Below are 14,485 nucleotides of genomic sequence, written 5' to 3' on the forward strand. Positions count from 1 at the left end.
TTTTATATACTTTTAAACTTATTTTTAATTTATTATATATATTATTTATTATATTATTTATATTTTCAAAATTTGTAAATTATTATTATATATTATATTTTAACTTATATATCTTATATATTTATTTATTTATATTATACATTATTTTAAAAACTTACATTTTTATATTATATATTATAAATTATTTCATTTATTATTATTTTTATATACTATCATATATTATCTATTTTAAAATTCACTATTAAATATTATATTTTTATGTATTATTAAATGTTTATATTATTTGATATAATACAATATCATATTTTTTTATTATTTTATCTTAAAATTAAAGTTTATCTATAATATATTATTATCACCCATTTCTAAATTGTATTTTAATTATATACACATATATCCAAATTACTCACTTTATTTTATTAAACCTTTTTATATTTTTATATTATAAATTGTCCATGTATTAAATGCTATTTTCATGATTTTATAAAGTGTTGATTGCTTGATAACATATGTTACTATATTATTATTATTTTTATTTTTATATATTATTGTATTTGTTTGTCTTGTTTTGTTTTTATACAATCATACATTATGCATCATTTTCTCGTTTATTAATATGTTTAAATATATGTTGAATTACATGTTTATATGTTTTATCTATTCTTCTTTAATATATGTTGTTTTTTTGTATGTATATTTTACTTTTTTAAAATTTGCCATATTTTATATTTCTTATATATATATTAATTAATGTATGACATTTATGTTATTGTTATTATGCTTTTATTTACCTATTTCTATAATATGTTATCTTGTATGTTATGTTTTATTATGTTGATGTGCTCCTTCATGCATCAGTTTTGAAAATGAGACTTCAAAGTTTTCAAAAATAAAAAGGCAATGCTAGGTGTTTGGAAGCTTCGAAAAAGTAGTGCCCTAACTTATTGGGTTGCAACTTTTCTCGTTGAGTTCGAATAGTCAAGTACCCTTCTAATTTTTTTTAAGGTTTTCAAAATACGAGCAACTGTCTTAGAATTTTAAAGCGTTGTGTCCTAACTTCTTGGATGTGGCATTTTGTCGTTTTGAGATAGGGATTTCAAAAAGGGGGCTAACTTAGTGTCAATATGTTGATACGAGTGAACCCAAATTTTCAAAATCAAAGTAAAGAGGATTACATCTTAAAATTTTTTAAATTTTCGACATTAAAGACATTTGATAATCAATTAGGTACCAATTTTTGGGCGTTACGAGGGTGCTAATCCTTCCTCGTACGTAACCGACTCCCGAACCCATTCTTTTATTTTGTGGACCAAAACTAATGATTTTAAAACAAAATATTTTAAAGGTGATCCAATCACACCTAAAAAGATTGGTGGTGACTCCTGTTTTCGTTTTTAAAATCGATTCTCATTTTCCAAAACTTGATTTGAAAATGATTTCAACAGTATACACCCTCTCATTGTTGCTACCAAAGCCTTATTGTTTTCTCATTGCTTTGATCACAAAAGGAAATTGATTGAGCTTATGGATTCTATAATTCTAAAATAACTCCTGATTATATAGTTTGGTGAAGGAAAGTATGTTGACTAAGTCTGGTCATATAGTCTCTTTCGGCCTATTGGATCTCCTGGCTTAGTATTTGTTATGATATGTTCATTCTCCCATTTTTTTTGGATTATATCTACTTGTTATTGTTTTGAATGTGATTGATATATTTGACACATCATGAATCTGTTCGTTCAGTTCAATGCTTTCTTTTATCCCCCTCTTTGATCAAGGCTTGTCTACTTCAATGCAGGACGATAATGGATGCAACTCAACTTTGAGTTAAATAATCATCTTCTTGACTGGATGATACAGTCCGCAATCGAAACATCGATAAGTGTTTTTTTTGGTTCATGAGATCAGCTTATTTCTCATGCCGTAAGCATTCAATCAACTAAACAAAATGCATAGGGAAGTCCATGCTTGAAATATGCACATTACTTAGCTTCATCTGAGCTTTACATTGCCATTGGAAGCATAAGCATATATTTATAATAGCTCAGAACATTGATTGGAGCAAAGCAATGGGGTTTCTTCCTTGGGGTACAGTAACAGTCCCGTCATCTTGGACATCCGGCAACTCCTGTTTGTGTTCTTTTCTGTTGGTGGCCCCAAGAATTGCTTTGCTTGGATGATTTTGCATACAGCTTTTTCATCTTGGAGAACTGTCAGCCATGGTACTTTAGGGTTTTTATATTTTCAGTTGAACTGAGTTGGAGCTTCACTAAAGATTTTAATTCACAAGTTTTGGCTGAAATGGATTGTCACCTAATCTCTTTTTACTTGCAGTTACTTCTATCAATGGAAACACACACATTTATGTATATAGGGTTAGTATTTGAAACAACAGTGTCTTTTTTCCACAAACAGGTTCAAATGCTATTGATCTCTCTTTCTTCTTTTAAATAATTTTGTATTATTTTATACCTTTCATCGAATTAACCTTACTCGTTTGAGTTTTTGAATTCAAATTCAACTAGCAATGTATGTAGTAAATTTTCACATATCTATACTTCTAAAAACCATATTAGTATAAGTGATTTTATTTTTTACATTTTTATATAAATTTGATATAATGTATATATAATAAGTTATTATAATTTTTAAAACTTAACCCTCATATATATCTATCTATTCGATTATTTAAGTTATTTATTGAGTTTGTGTCAACTATTAATTATGTCGCAAAAATGACCAAAAAAAGATAATAATTTTATTTGCCAAGTTATATGATTATATGATTATGTGAGAGTTTGTATTTTTATATTTTCATAAAAAAATTACTTATAATAAGATTTGAACTAAAGATAATTTTTTTTGTTTTTATACGTAACTTTAATAGATATATTAGATATATTTGTTCTGTACATTTTTATATATTTGTGTGTATTAATAATATTGTTAGTTAAGATAGTATCACAAATTAAATTAACACAAACTCAAGATTGATGATAAAATAATGATAAATAATTGTAGTCATTTAGTCGTCTTAATTTGTGTGCTATTATGTTTAAATTTTGTTTTTATTCACAATTTGATCTCTTTTTTTTTTTAAATTTTAATATCGTACGTAATTCATTAATTACTATTAATTAACTCTTAATTATATTTTTTTATTATTTATCGTATATCATTTTTAAACATACATATTCACAAGCATATACATGTGATAAGATTTCTATTTATATATTGAACACTTAATTGATTTGGTAACTCAATATCAACTTAAAATATCATTGTTTTACATTTTACAAAGTTTTGAGAATGTTTTCATCTTTTTAAATAACAATTATAAAATGGGCATTCAATGATAATTGAATTTAGGACAAAAGCATCATTTATTTTTATATTAATTTTATTTTTTTAATTACTTTATTAAAAAGTGTAATTTATAAATGTATTATATTCTAAGATATATATACATGCTTTGCATTTACGTGCGCATTCACCGAATCAACCGTCCTTATATTTTCTCTAAATTAAAAAATAAATAAACTCAACCGATGAGAAAAAAAATTCAAGAAATTAAAAATAAATTAATTTGAATTTGAATGTTTAAATCGTTTATGAAATATAAGTTAAAAATTACAAGTATTTTATTCAATCTTTCAGATGTAAAAATAAATATTTTATAAATAAAATAATAAAAATAAGTTAAAAAGTTTTATATAAAAATATTTTTTTAAAAGGCGCCATATAAATGTTACTGATTGTTTTATTTGAAATATATATATATAAATTTTGAAACTTTATCGAAGAATATTTTAACAGCATAAAAGCAAAATTTCAAAATAAATATAAAAAATTAATAAGAAAAACGGATAATCATACCAAATTATGAACGATTTAAAAAATCCAAAAAGAATCCAAATTGAACTGAACTCGTCCTTTTTTTATTCTGAAAAGAAATTCAATTCAACCTATTAACACAATTTTTGAACAGTACTCAATATTTGAACTAAAGCATAAAATATTAATAAATAATATCAAATTAAAATATGAAACTTCTTTCATATCCAAACAGGGACGAAGCCAGAGGGGCCGGATAAAATATTAATTTTTTATAGTTTATATTTTTATAATTTATAAAAGATTAAATTAAATTTTTATAATTTTAGGAGAGACAAAGTGCAATTTTACTTTTACTAATTTAAAATTTTTAAAAAATTTCAAAGGCCTAAAATAAAATTTTCCATTTTAGGGGGGCCGGGCCCATGCCAGCCCCCTGGCTACGCCCCTGTATCCAAATAAATATGTTTATATGTATGTATGTATGCTCATGCTGGCATATGGAGAGAAAAATACATGTAAAAAGGGAATATGCCTTGTGATATTAAAAATAAAGCCAAATGTTCAGATTAAGGAAAAACTTTTCAATAGATGCTCACATAAACACCAAGCTTTTTCAAATGTGCTCAAACAACACTTCACCCCATTCACTCCAATTAGTAGTACAAAATTAAATGAATGTTGACGTATAACCGAATCATATGTTATTGGAAAATTAAAACATAATTTTGGAACTTGAAATACAAGAAAAATCCTTATTTATTAACTTTAAAAAAGATTCATATTTGAGGGTTTAGCCTAAAAACAAATCAATTGCTTTGGAAAAACAGACAAAACTTGCACAAAGTGGCACCAAAGCCAGGTAGATTACCATAAACCTTTTGCATAATACAAGCTACTGGGTTAATTTAGAATATATAATGGAAAGGAAACAAAGCAAAAAAGTGTATGTACCCTTTAAAATGCCATGTAAATGTGAAATGACTGTTTCACTTTCCATAGAACAAAGAAGCAAAAAACCTAACATAGGAGCATACTGTGAGAATAAAAGGGGAAGATTCTCATATCACGAAGAATAATGTTCCACATTAGATTAAAAAAAAAAAAAACATTGGAACAATAGACATTTTAAGTTCCCACAATTCTCAAGCTGCATAAATGTTGTAACTTGTCGAACTTAACTAAAATTAAAACATCTTTCATCAAGTTTTTATTCATGGAAACAGTTTAAAATTATTCATTACCTATCTGGATATTAGAGTAACAAACAATAGTCCTCACAAGATCAGACAATTAAGGGTAGTTTCTCATTCGTCGGCAGTCCCACCCTCTGGTTGAGCACTCCCTCCACCTACATAATGCCATGATCGATAGAATTTTGATTAAGCGCCATGTCCCTAGGAGTTTGCTATGTCAATAACTAGGCATAAATACCTGCACCATCTGCTGGGGCACAAGGAGATTTCCTGTATCGTGTTTGTTGTTGTGTTGGCTGAAAAAAGAGAAAAAATAATCATTAGCATTGTAAGAGGACTATACAAATTGTGTGAAAAGAGAATAACTCGCAGAACAAGGATATAGGATAGAAGAACTAATACGATTTATCACTGCTATACTTCCAAAACATGTATCAGGAATAAAAAGAACAGGAAGAAAAAGTAACCTACAAGTCTACAACCAATATATCATCCTCAAATCCTTTCATTTTTCTCTTTCCTAAAAGTGAAGGATTGAAATTGCAAACATGAACTGCGTAAAAATCATCATTACAACATGGCTCTGGATATATCTTGTATAAGAAATCATAAATTTGCTCCAGGAAAAAATCACCAGACAGATGCTCAGCATGACATACGAGCCAAATTAATTATGCAGAAGAAACAACCAATATCCTCGTGTCAATCCAGTACCAAATAAAGGACATAATAAAGGTATTGGCTGAACGTAAAAATTTAGGTCATGTTAATGCAAATGCTAGGTTACAAAATTTCTTACATCATCATAAATATTAAATCATAAAGCAAATAATCCAAAAATCCAAATGACACAATTGCCAGTGATTCAGTTTAACATAACGTGGAAAGACCTAGCACATGCAGAACCAATAAAAGAAAGCACTTTGCTCCAGTAGTTAAAGGTCTTAGAGGGTCTACATATTGCAAACCCTTTTGCTCCTCCATACATGTAAAAGTTCTAGTAAAGCTTGTTTACTATTTCTGAAACAACTAGGCCTATATGTGACAAAATTAAAGTCTTATTAAAGAACAATGAATTGATTTTAACTTTTGGCTGACTAGAGAATCCTACAAAAATGTACCAAACTGATTTAAGCTTTCATCGAACAGACCCATCTTGCAGCATTAGCAAAGAAGTAGCTACTGGGTTTATCTCCCTAATCAGAGAAGTTTACTACAATTCTTAAACTGCATAACTATATAAAAAATTCTTGCCATGTTTTTTCCATGAGATCTGGACCAAAGTATCTAGTTCAAGAAGTCAAATTTGATTACACGAGGGAATATTATATTAAATATTTTTTTACAAGCATAGAATTAATACCTGTAATTTGGGACGGAGGGCTTCAAGTGGTCCTTTGGGCTTCTCAACACCTTGCTGTTAGCATCGAAAAGCATTAAAAGATATTGAAAACTTCAGGTTAATCTGGAGTCATTACCATTGCCATGCTAAAATAAAAAGACATAAAAAAGAAAGGATTTGCAGCAGGGTGGAGGGAATCATTAAAATACCTTTCCAAGTGCCCAATCAGCAGAATCGAAGTAGGCACGTTCATGGTCCTGAGATCAAAATGAAAAAGTTAGATGAGAAACAGCACGAGCCAACAGCATAAGGAAGTAGTGGTTAAGGCTCTTGTTGGCACCCCAATGATCAAGGTTCAACCCTTGTTGTTGGCATCCCCTCCCCCAATTTGTAATATACCCCAAAAAAGAAAGCATGATCCAGGAACCCAAAACTTTTCAATTTTCCAAGAGTTTACCTTAGAGATTAGTGGTGGTTTCTTGGGAATAATCCCTCCATATTTTTTCTTTATAGCTGCCTCCTAAAATATACATAAAATGAAATAAGTAAATCAAAAGCAACTATAGAACTCCTGAGAATGAAATTTTAATCCTGTACATAGCTAAGATCTTTAACCAATCAAATATTCCACAATGAACCAAGATAAGAACACAACCTCATCTTGAGATGGTGGCTTGGAATTTTTGGACTCCTGTACGATTTGCTCTTTGGCATCCTCCATGCCTGACGTAGCTCCTTGTAAACCCCAGCCAATAGCACCTATGATAGCACACAAAAAATTTGCATAAAAACTTCACTAATGCTAGAAGTTCGACAAATTAGGCAGCACGAAAAAAAACTAGGTAGAAAACAAAATACAAAATCTTTGTAAAGACGAGGCAAACATCATAAAAAAGGCTTTGATGCAAGTAAAAAAAATTCTCAGAGAATATCCATATCTACTCAGTACCAATTCGTAACATAACAAGCCCCAAATAATTACTAAAGGAGTTAACCAAAATTCAAGAAAAAAATTGAACAAAAATTATAAGCAGTATTTATTCAACCTATTAATGACTTTCCAGGCTTAAAATACAAGTATCCCATCCATAAATATTGACTTGCTGAAGCATATATGTTCTGCATCAAAACCAATTATATAATTGCAGTAACAATGAAAAACCCCCAAATACCAAATATTTTGCAATTAATAACATGCCAAAAATCAACAGTGAAAAACTTACATTACATTAAATTTTACAAATACTAACCATTAAATTTAATTAATTTGAGGCAGAAGAAATGAGGTCCTTACTTAAGCTAGAAATTCGAATTAAAAACCCTATGAATATCAAAACCTAACAGGCAATCAAACCACAATATATTCTCCAACTAAAATTAAAAACAACCCTACATAAAAAAACAAAACCCTAGGTGCTAAAAATTATTTTACAAGTTAATTCAGCAAATAAATGACGATAAATTGGAACTAAATTCAAAGATCGGAGGAAATAAAATGCGAAATTGAAAAATACCGAAGTACCTGAATATTTTTCAGCACTCTGAAGGGATCGGAAATTCAAAGGAAAAGATTTGAAAAATGGCGTTTGAAAAAAAAATACAAATATAAAAGGACTGTTGAAATTTTCGGTGGAGTTGTTTTATTTTAACCTATTTATGATAATACATGAATATTTTAGATTCTTTTTAATTTTGCCACCAATATTTATCTATTTGTTTCAAATTACCCCCTTTTATATGTACAAATAATTTATGTTTTTATGGAGTAATTAAATGTCTTGCAACTAGATATGTGTATCCGAAAGCCTAAGCGGGAAATTTAGGAGCGCTTGAATAAAATTATTAATTTAAACAATAGGTTTGGGAAAAAAATAAACCCATTTAAAAATATTAAGACTTGAGCCCGACGAAGTTCGAGCTATTTTTTACGTTCGTAATATACTATATAATTTATAACACATAAAAACTAAAACTATAGTAATGTATAATAGGGTAAACTACACCCAAGATCACTAAACTATTAGTTAATATATATTTTGGTCACTTAACTTTAAAAAGTTACAAAATGATCATTGAAGTATTCAAAAATTTCATTCAAGTCACTAAACTATTCGAAAGTTTTTATGTGAGTCATTAGACAGTTAAGTTTCTTTTAAAAATAAAAAATTCGACTAGCGAGCTCTAAGTGGTGATTCGACAATTGGTACGGTAGATCAATACCTATCAACAAGTAGAACATACCTTAGATCAAAGTTAATATGACGATTAATGTCGGGTTTTGAAGAAAAAAAATTATTTGGATTTTGGTTCACAAATTCGTGATGTTCAAAGTTATTTTATTAAAAAAAACTGAACTATATAAGAGAAAAGGAAAAAGAGCTTTTGATTAGTGCAGGTGGTGCAAGCAAAGAATGTCATATAACAATGAATTTAATAGCCCAGTGACTTAAATGAAAACTTTTGAGTAGTCTAGTGACCATTTTATAACTTTTTAAAGTTGAGTGACCACAATATAAGCTTACTAATAATTTAGTGATCTTAGGTGTAGTTTACCCTATATAATACCATAACATAACTATTTTAAAAAGGGTAAACTATAGAAGAGGTCACCTAACTATGGTTTTTTTTTGTCATCCAATTATTAATATTTTTTTTTTGTCATTCAACTATGAAATATTACAAAATAGTCACCCAACTAGTCAATTTTGTCTTTTGTGGTCACAAGCAGATTAATGTAAAAATGAAAACACAAACAAAAAAAACCAATATAGTTGAGTAACCACAAAAGACAAAATTAAATAGTTGAGTAACTTTTCATAGTTGGATAACAAAAAAAAATACTAATAGTTGGATAACAATTTTGTAATTTTTCATAATTGGATGAACAAAATAAAAAAAAATCCATAATAGGTGAGTATTGATATGATTTACTCTAAAAATATGGTAAGATGCTTATAAAAAATTTTAATAAATGAAAAAGTACATAAAATTATTAGATATTAAAATTTAAAAACCCTCTCCTCTTTTCATAAAAAAATCCTGAATGTCCAACTTTTTCAAATTAAATATTTCTTTTGTTACTATCGACCTTCAAGCTGGTTGTTAGCTGCGGTTTCTTCATCATTATTTTTCGTAATTTTATTTTATTTTTAATTTCAATTCACATTATTGTAGTTTTGTCTACAGTTTCATGATTTTATTTTGTCTAATTTGTTTTCTTTGAAAGCAGATATGATTTTATTTTTAGTTTTTAATTTTTAGTCATGTTATACCGAATATATGATATTTGCCAATATAAGGGTGTCTCCAGATCTATTAGAAACCGTTCTCAAAAGACTTTTATTGTGATAGATTATAGTAATGATGATAGATCCAAAATAATGAGGAGGATATGCTATCTGATATTTAACCCTTTGTGTATAACTGATGCAGTGGGTCTTTTAGTTTTTTTTTTTTGGTTGATGTTCACCATCAGTTTGATTTGATGATGACAATGTTAGGATGTAAATTTCAACGATGTGATCAAATTGATAAATCTCTTGTTTGTTTCTAAATTATTCCAGTATTGCAGTTACTGTCATTTTATCTTTATCTTTTTTCGAGATTATTCTGCAAACATAACATTTGTTAATTAGTTTATACTAAGTGTCATGTCTTTATATTATTATTGTTCATGGTTCCTATTAATAATAATATTTTTTTAAAAATAATTATTAAATATTAAATTAAAATAATATAAATATTTTTTAAAAAATTAAAAAAATATATGAATAAACCTAAAATGAACTTGAGTTAACTATTTACAAATATAAACGGATTTAGAAAAAAATTTAAACTCATTATATAAATTAAATTAAACTCGAACAAAGATAAATTATATTAATATCATACTTAAACCTAACTTCACCTATAAACAAGAGACTACATGAAATTGTTTAATCGTAAGGATACGTCTTAATTTTGATGAATTAAATTCAGATAATTTTAAAAGTTTTTTTATAAAAGCAATTGTTTTACTCATGTTAGCAGTTTAATTTATTAAAATATTTATTTAGTACAACTTTATTGCTGTACTTTTAATTTTGAAACCGCGTTTGCTTTTACTTTTAAGTTTAAATTTTATTATTGTGGTTAAGTTTAGTTTATATATTTTTTAAATTGATGTATTTTAGTTTTTATATTTTTTAAATTTTAAAATTTTAGTTAGAACTAAATAGTAATAGTTAATTGTTTAGTTAAATTATGTTGTTAATCTTGTTTACGCAATAGATTTGGTCAATACTTTTTATTTTGATCATTCTTAATTCCTGTAAATTTTTTTTTGAAATTTTAGTCTCGAGACAAATGACAATTGTTAAAGTCATTAACTAGCATTTTTTGTGTGTGAGTATTATGTGGAATAACAAGCTAACATAGTATTAAATATGTGATAATATTTGCGACATAATAGTTTGCAAATAATAGGACTTAATTTAATAAATTTAACATCCATCATCTAATCAAGATTGAAATTTAAAATTCAAATAGTACAAAGATTAAAATGACTAAATTAAAACATATGAACTAAATTCATGACATACACATAATACATGAACTAATAACAAAATTTAACCTAACATAATGCACAAATCAAACGAATGATATTATATAAATTTATCTATCTCCTGACCATTTGTTCAAATTCAAAAATCAAGCTGAAATTTTGAAGAGTTTTAATGAAAATATTAAACTTGAAAATAAGTTTCCATAAAGGTCGAGTAATTATATTTAAAATTTGGATTGAGCTCGAGCTCTAATATTAAAAGAAAAAGTCTAAACTTGGTTTGCCTCATTTAAGATATAGGCTAAGGTTTGTCTAATTTTTACTCACATGTATGTATACAAACAAGTTAACTATTTATAAATATGGATAGAATTAAATAAAATTTAAAACCTATATTTTGAGTTAAACCGAGCTCGGATAATTAGGTATAATATTAATCTCATATAAAGGCCTAACCTAAACTTAATCCGATCCAACCCAAAAATAATTCTATATAAAATAAACAAAATGCATATTAATAATTTAACTAATTAGTTGATATAATTATTTTTAAAATAAATTGATATATAGATTTAAGATTTAAATCTTAATATTAGGGTACTCACTAGACCTGCTCATGGGTCAGGCCACCTGGCCCTGCCCGAAATGTGAGAGGGTTTGGGCAAAAATATAGGCTCAAAAAATGAGATTGGACAAAAAAATAAAGCCCATTTAAGAAACATGATGGGCCTCGGGTAAGGCATTTTTGGCCCGGGCTCAGCCCGAATTCACTAAAGGACAAAAAAATCTATTTTTTAAAATATTATTTTCTTATTGTTTTCTCCCTATTTTGCTACAATTTTACTATTATGCTGCTACTATTTGTTGTTATTGATTGGATATTGTATAAATCTTATTTTGTTGTTAATTTTGTTATTATTTTAAAGACATTTATTAATTTTGTTATTATTTTAGAGGCATTTGCTTGTTAAGTTGCATCTATGTTAGTGTTATTTAAGTATACATATTTTTAAAAATTTATTTTCAATTTGTTGGGAAATATTTATTTTGATATTTTTAGTATTTTTGATGTATTATATATATTTTAAAATTATATAAAAATAATATAAAAATTAATATGGGTGGGCAGGTCAAGCCTGGGTTTTAACATTTTTATCCGGGTCGGGCTTGGGCAAAATTTTAGGCCCATTTTCGGTCCAGACCCAAGCCTAGCAAACGGGTCTAAATTTTTAGTTTAGCTTGGCTCCGCCCGGCCCATGCACACCTCCAGTACTCACCTAGCTTATAATTTATTTAAATTTGATTATAGAATACGTAAATATCTATATTTATATACTTATATATTAAAGTAGTGTTTATGTTGTTGTCCATCTGCTTAAATTTTAGATTTAATCTCTATACTTTAATTTCTAATATAACTTGGTCTCTAAATTTTTATAATGTTATTAATTAGTCCAAATAGTTAAGATCGTTAACTTTTCAATTAAAATATGACTTGATTGCATATAATTTGAAAGCCTTAAGGTCTTAGAGATTGATACATGGTTTCCCGTTTCCCATTTCTTTTAAGGTTGCATTTCCTTTTTTTTTTGGGTGTAGTTGCATAAACTACCTTCAACGTTTAGGAGTTTCTGGTTTTGTGCCCTTGATCGTTTTTTATTTATTGAGGCCATCAACATAAATATTTTTTCACAAATCAACCCATTTTAACGGAAAATGTCAGTTGACTGTTAGTCAAGTGCCAGTTAACATAGTTGTCTATGTGGCCTACCAGGTTGAAGGATGATGTGTAAAAAAAAGAATTAAATATAATAAATAAAAAGAAATAAATAATCCGAAAAAAAACCAAATAGTCCCAAAAAAACTGAAATTCCTAAATTTTGAAAACCTTAGATCGTGAAATCCCTACAAATTGTAATTCACAAATCGTCATTGAATCCCTAAAATTGTTACGATAAAATAAGCTTCAATAATCCCCAATCCTCAAGAAACCTGCGAAAGCAAAAAAGTTTGATTGAAAAAGAAATCTTAGGGGAAAGAGGGGGAGCCAAAGATTGATACGATTAGGGCAGACTCTGTGTGACACACCAAAACTGACTGGGACGGACCAACCCAAATTTGAAGCGTTATAGTAGCCACCTAAGTGACTCTCCGGCTAACGACCACCCAAGACACACCCCGACCTTATAACACCTCAATCTTATCTAAATATTAGTTATCTACTAACGCGAAAGCAGATTATGAGCCAATTTTAAATTTTTCCTATGTAATTTAACCTAAGGACATTTTCATCATTTTACCACATATGGTAAAACTAACCTGATTTTAGATCTAAATGTTTACTGACCTTCTTTTAGTCAAAATTATGCAAGCCTAAAAATTTCATCTTAAATTGAGTTCGTTTGCTATGTCTAATTCAAGTTTCATTATTATGGACTAATTTGTAACAAATACAAACTATCAGGACCTATTCCAAGTTACAAATTAAGTGTGTTTCTATCGAATTCTACCCATCATCATCTAGGGCTCTAATTAGATTAATCAATTTTCAAAACTAAATTGTAATATAAACAAATTAAAATACCAATTTAAAAAGAAAAAAATTCAAAACCCCAAAAATCCACACGGTCGTGTCCCCTAGACCATGTGTCATCAAATGCCCATGTTCGTGTCGTGAAAAACTTTTTGGCAGGTCACACACACCCATGTGGAAATCCCACATGGTCGCGTGTTATAGCTCCAGTTTCCACACACCCGTGTCACTTATCTGCATGCCCGTGTTCAACCCCTCACATGCTCGTGTGGAAACCACTACACCTATTTTTGCGAAAAACTCATTTTAAAACTCGATTTTACATAATTAAATGGCCAATTTAACTCGATTTAACTACTATTAACTAACATACATATACACACAACTTCAATTGAATTTATTGACATCAATTAAGCCTCAATTAAATAGAATTAAGAAATTAATTTCATGCACATCAAACACCAAATAAATCAAACAAGTGGCGTACCTTAGTCACTAGTAAACCACTCCATGAAAGTTTTAATTAAACAATTGTTAGTATAAATTTCATGCTTCACACACTGTGTTACCAATCACCGTGTTATCAAGCAACAATACACCCTAAGTCATTCAATAATTAAACTCAAACATGCCTCAAAATTATTATAAAACCATCCAAAATAATGTCCAAAGTCCAATTACAACCGAAATCAACTAATTCCCGGGAGTTCCACAATGCTTGATTACAGTCTCTAAAATGTGCAATAAAATCCCTGCCAAGTCTAAATCTCTTGGAACTCTCTTGCTCGACTCCTTAGCTCCTCAAGCACGTCAATTATCTGCACGAATTGTGAGGGTGTGAGCTTTAAAAAGCTCAGTGAATGTTAATAAAAATAACAAGTAAATTAACATCCAATTTATGCTTAATTCACACCCAATCATTCACCAATTGTCAGCCAAAATAATTAAACATGTTGATTTAATTTCCATAAGTATTTTCAATACCAAAAATCAATTATTCATGGCTTTCAATCATCAATTGATATAGTAACAATCAC

The 14,485-nt window shown here is 28.1% G+C and overlaps 1 protein-coding gene across 2 annotated transcripts; it reads right to left on the reverse strand.

Moving 5' to 3' along the window:
• Positions 1-4,873: 4,873 nt before the first annotated feature.
• On the reverse strand, positions 4,874-8,108 carry LOC107893992 (uncharacterized). Of its 2 annotated transcripts, none has more exons than XM_016819155.2 (7): positions 7,895-8,108; positions 7,028-7,131; positions 6,830-6,892; positions 6,582-6,629; positions 6,394-6,447; positions 5,269-5,326; positions 4,874-5,185 (listed from the first exon to the last, which is right to left on the reverse strand). In XM_016819155.2, exons 2-7 carry the CDS (start codon positions 7,091-7,093, stop codon positions 5,142-5,144), a joined length of 333 nt encoding a protein of 110 aa, XP_016674644.1. In that variant the 5' UTR covers positions 7,094-7,131; positions 7,895-8,108; the 3' UTR covers positions 4,874-5,141. The 2 variants fall into 2 exon arrangements, with proteins under 2 accessions (XP_016674644.1, XP_016674641.2); XM_016819152.2 differs by having other exon boundaries at positions 7,419-7,998.
• Between the last annotated feature and the right edge of the window lie 6,377 nt (positions 8,109-14,485).

This window comes from Gossypium hirsutum, chromosome A13, assembly GCF_007990345.1.
Source record: "Gossypium hirsutum isolate 1008001.06 chromosome A13, Gossypium_hirsutum_v2.1, whole genome shotgun sequence".
NCBI classification, from domain to species: Eukaryota; Viridiplantae; Streptophyta; class Magnoliopsida; order Malvales; family Malvaceae; genus Gossypium; species Gossypium hirsutum.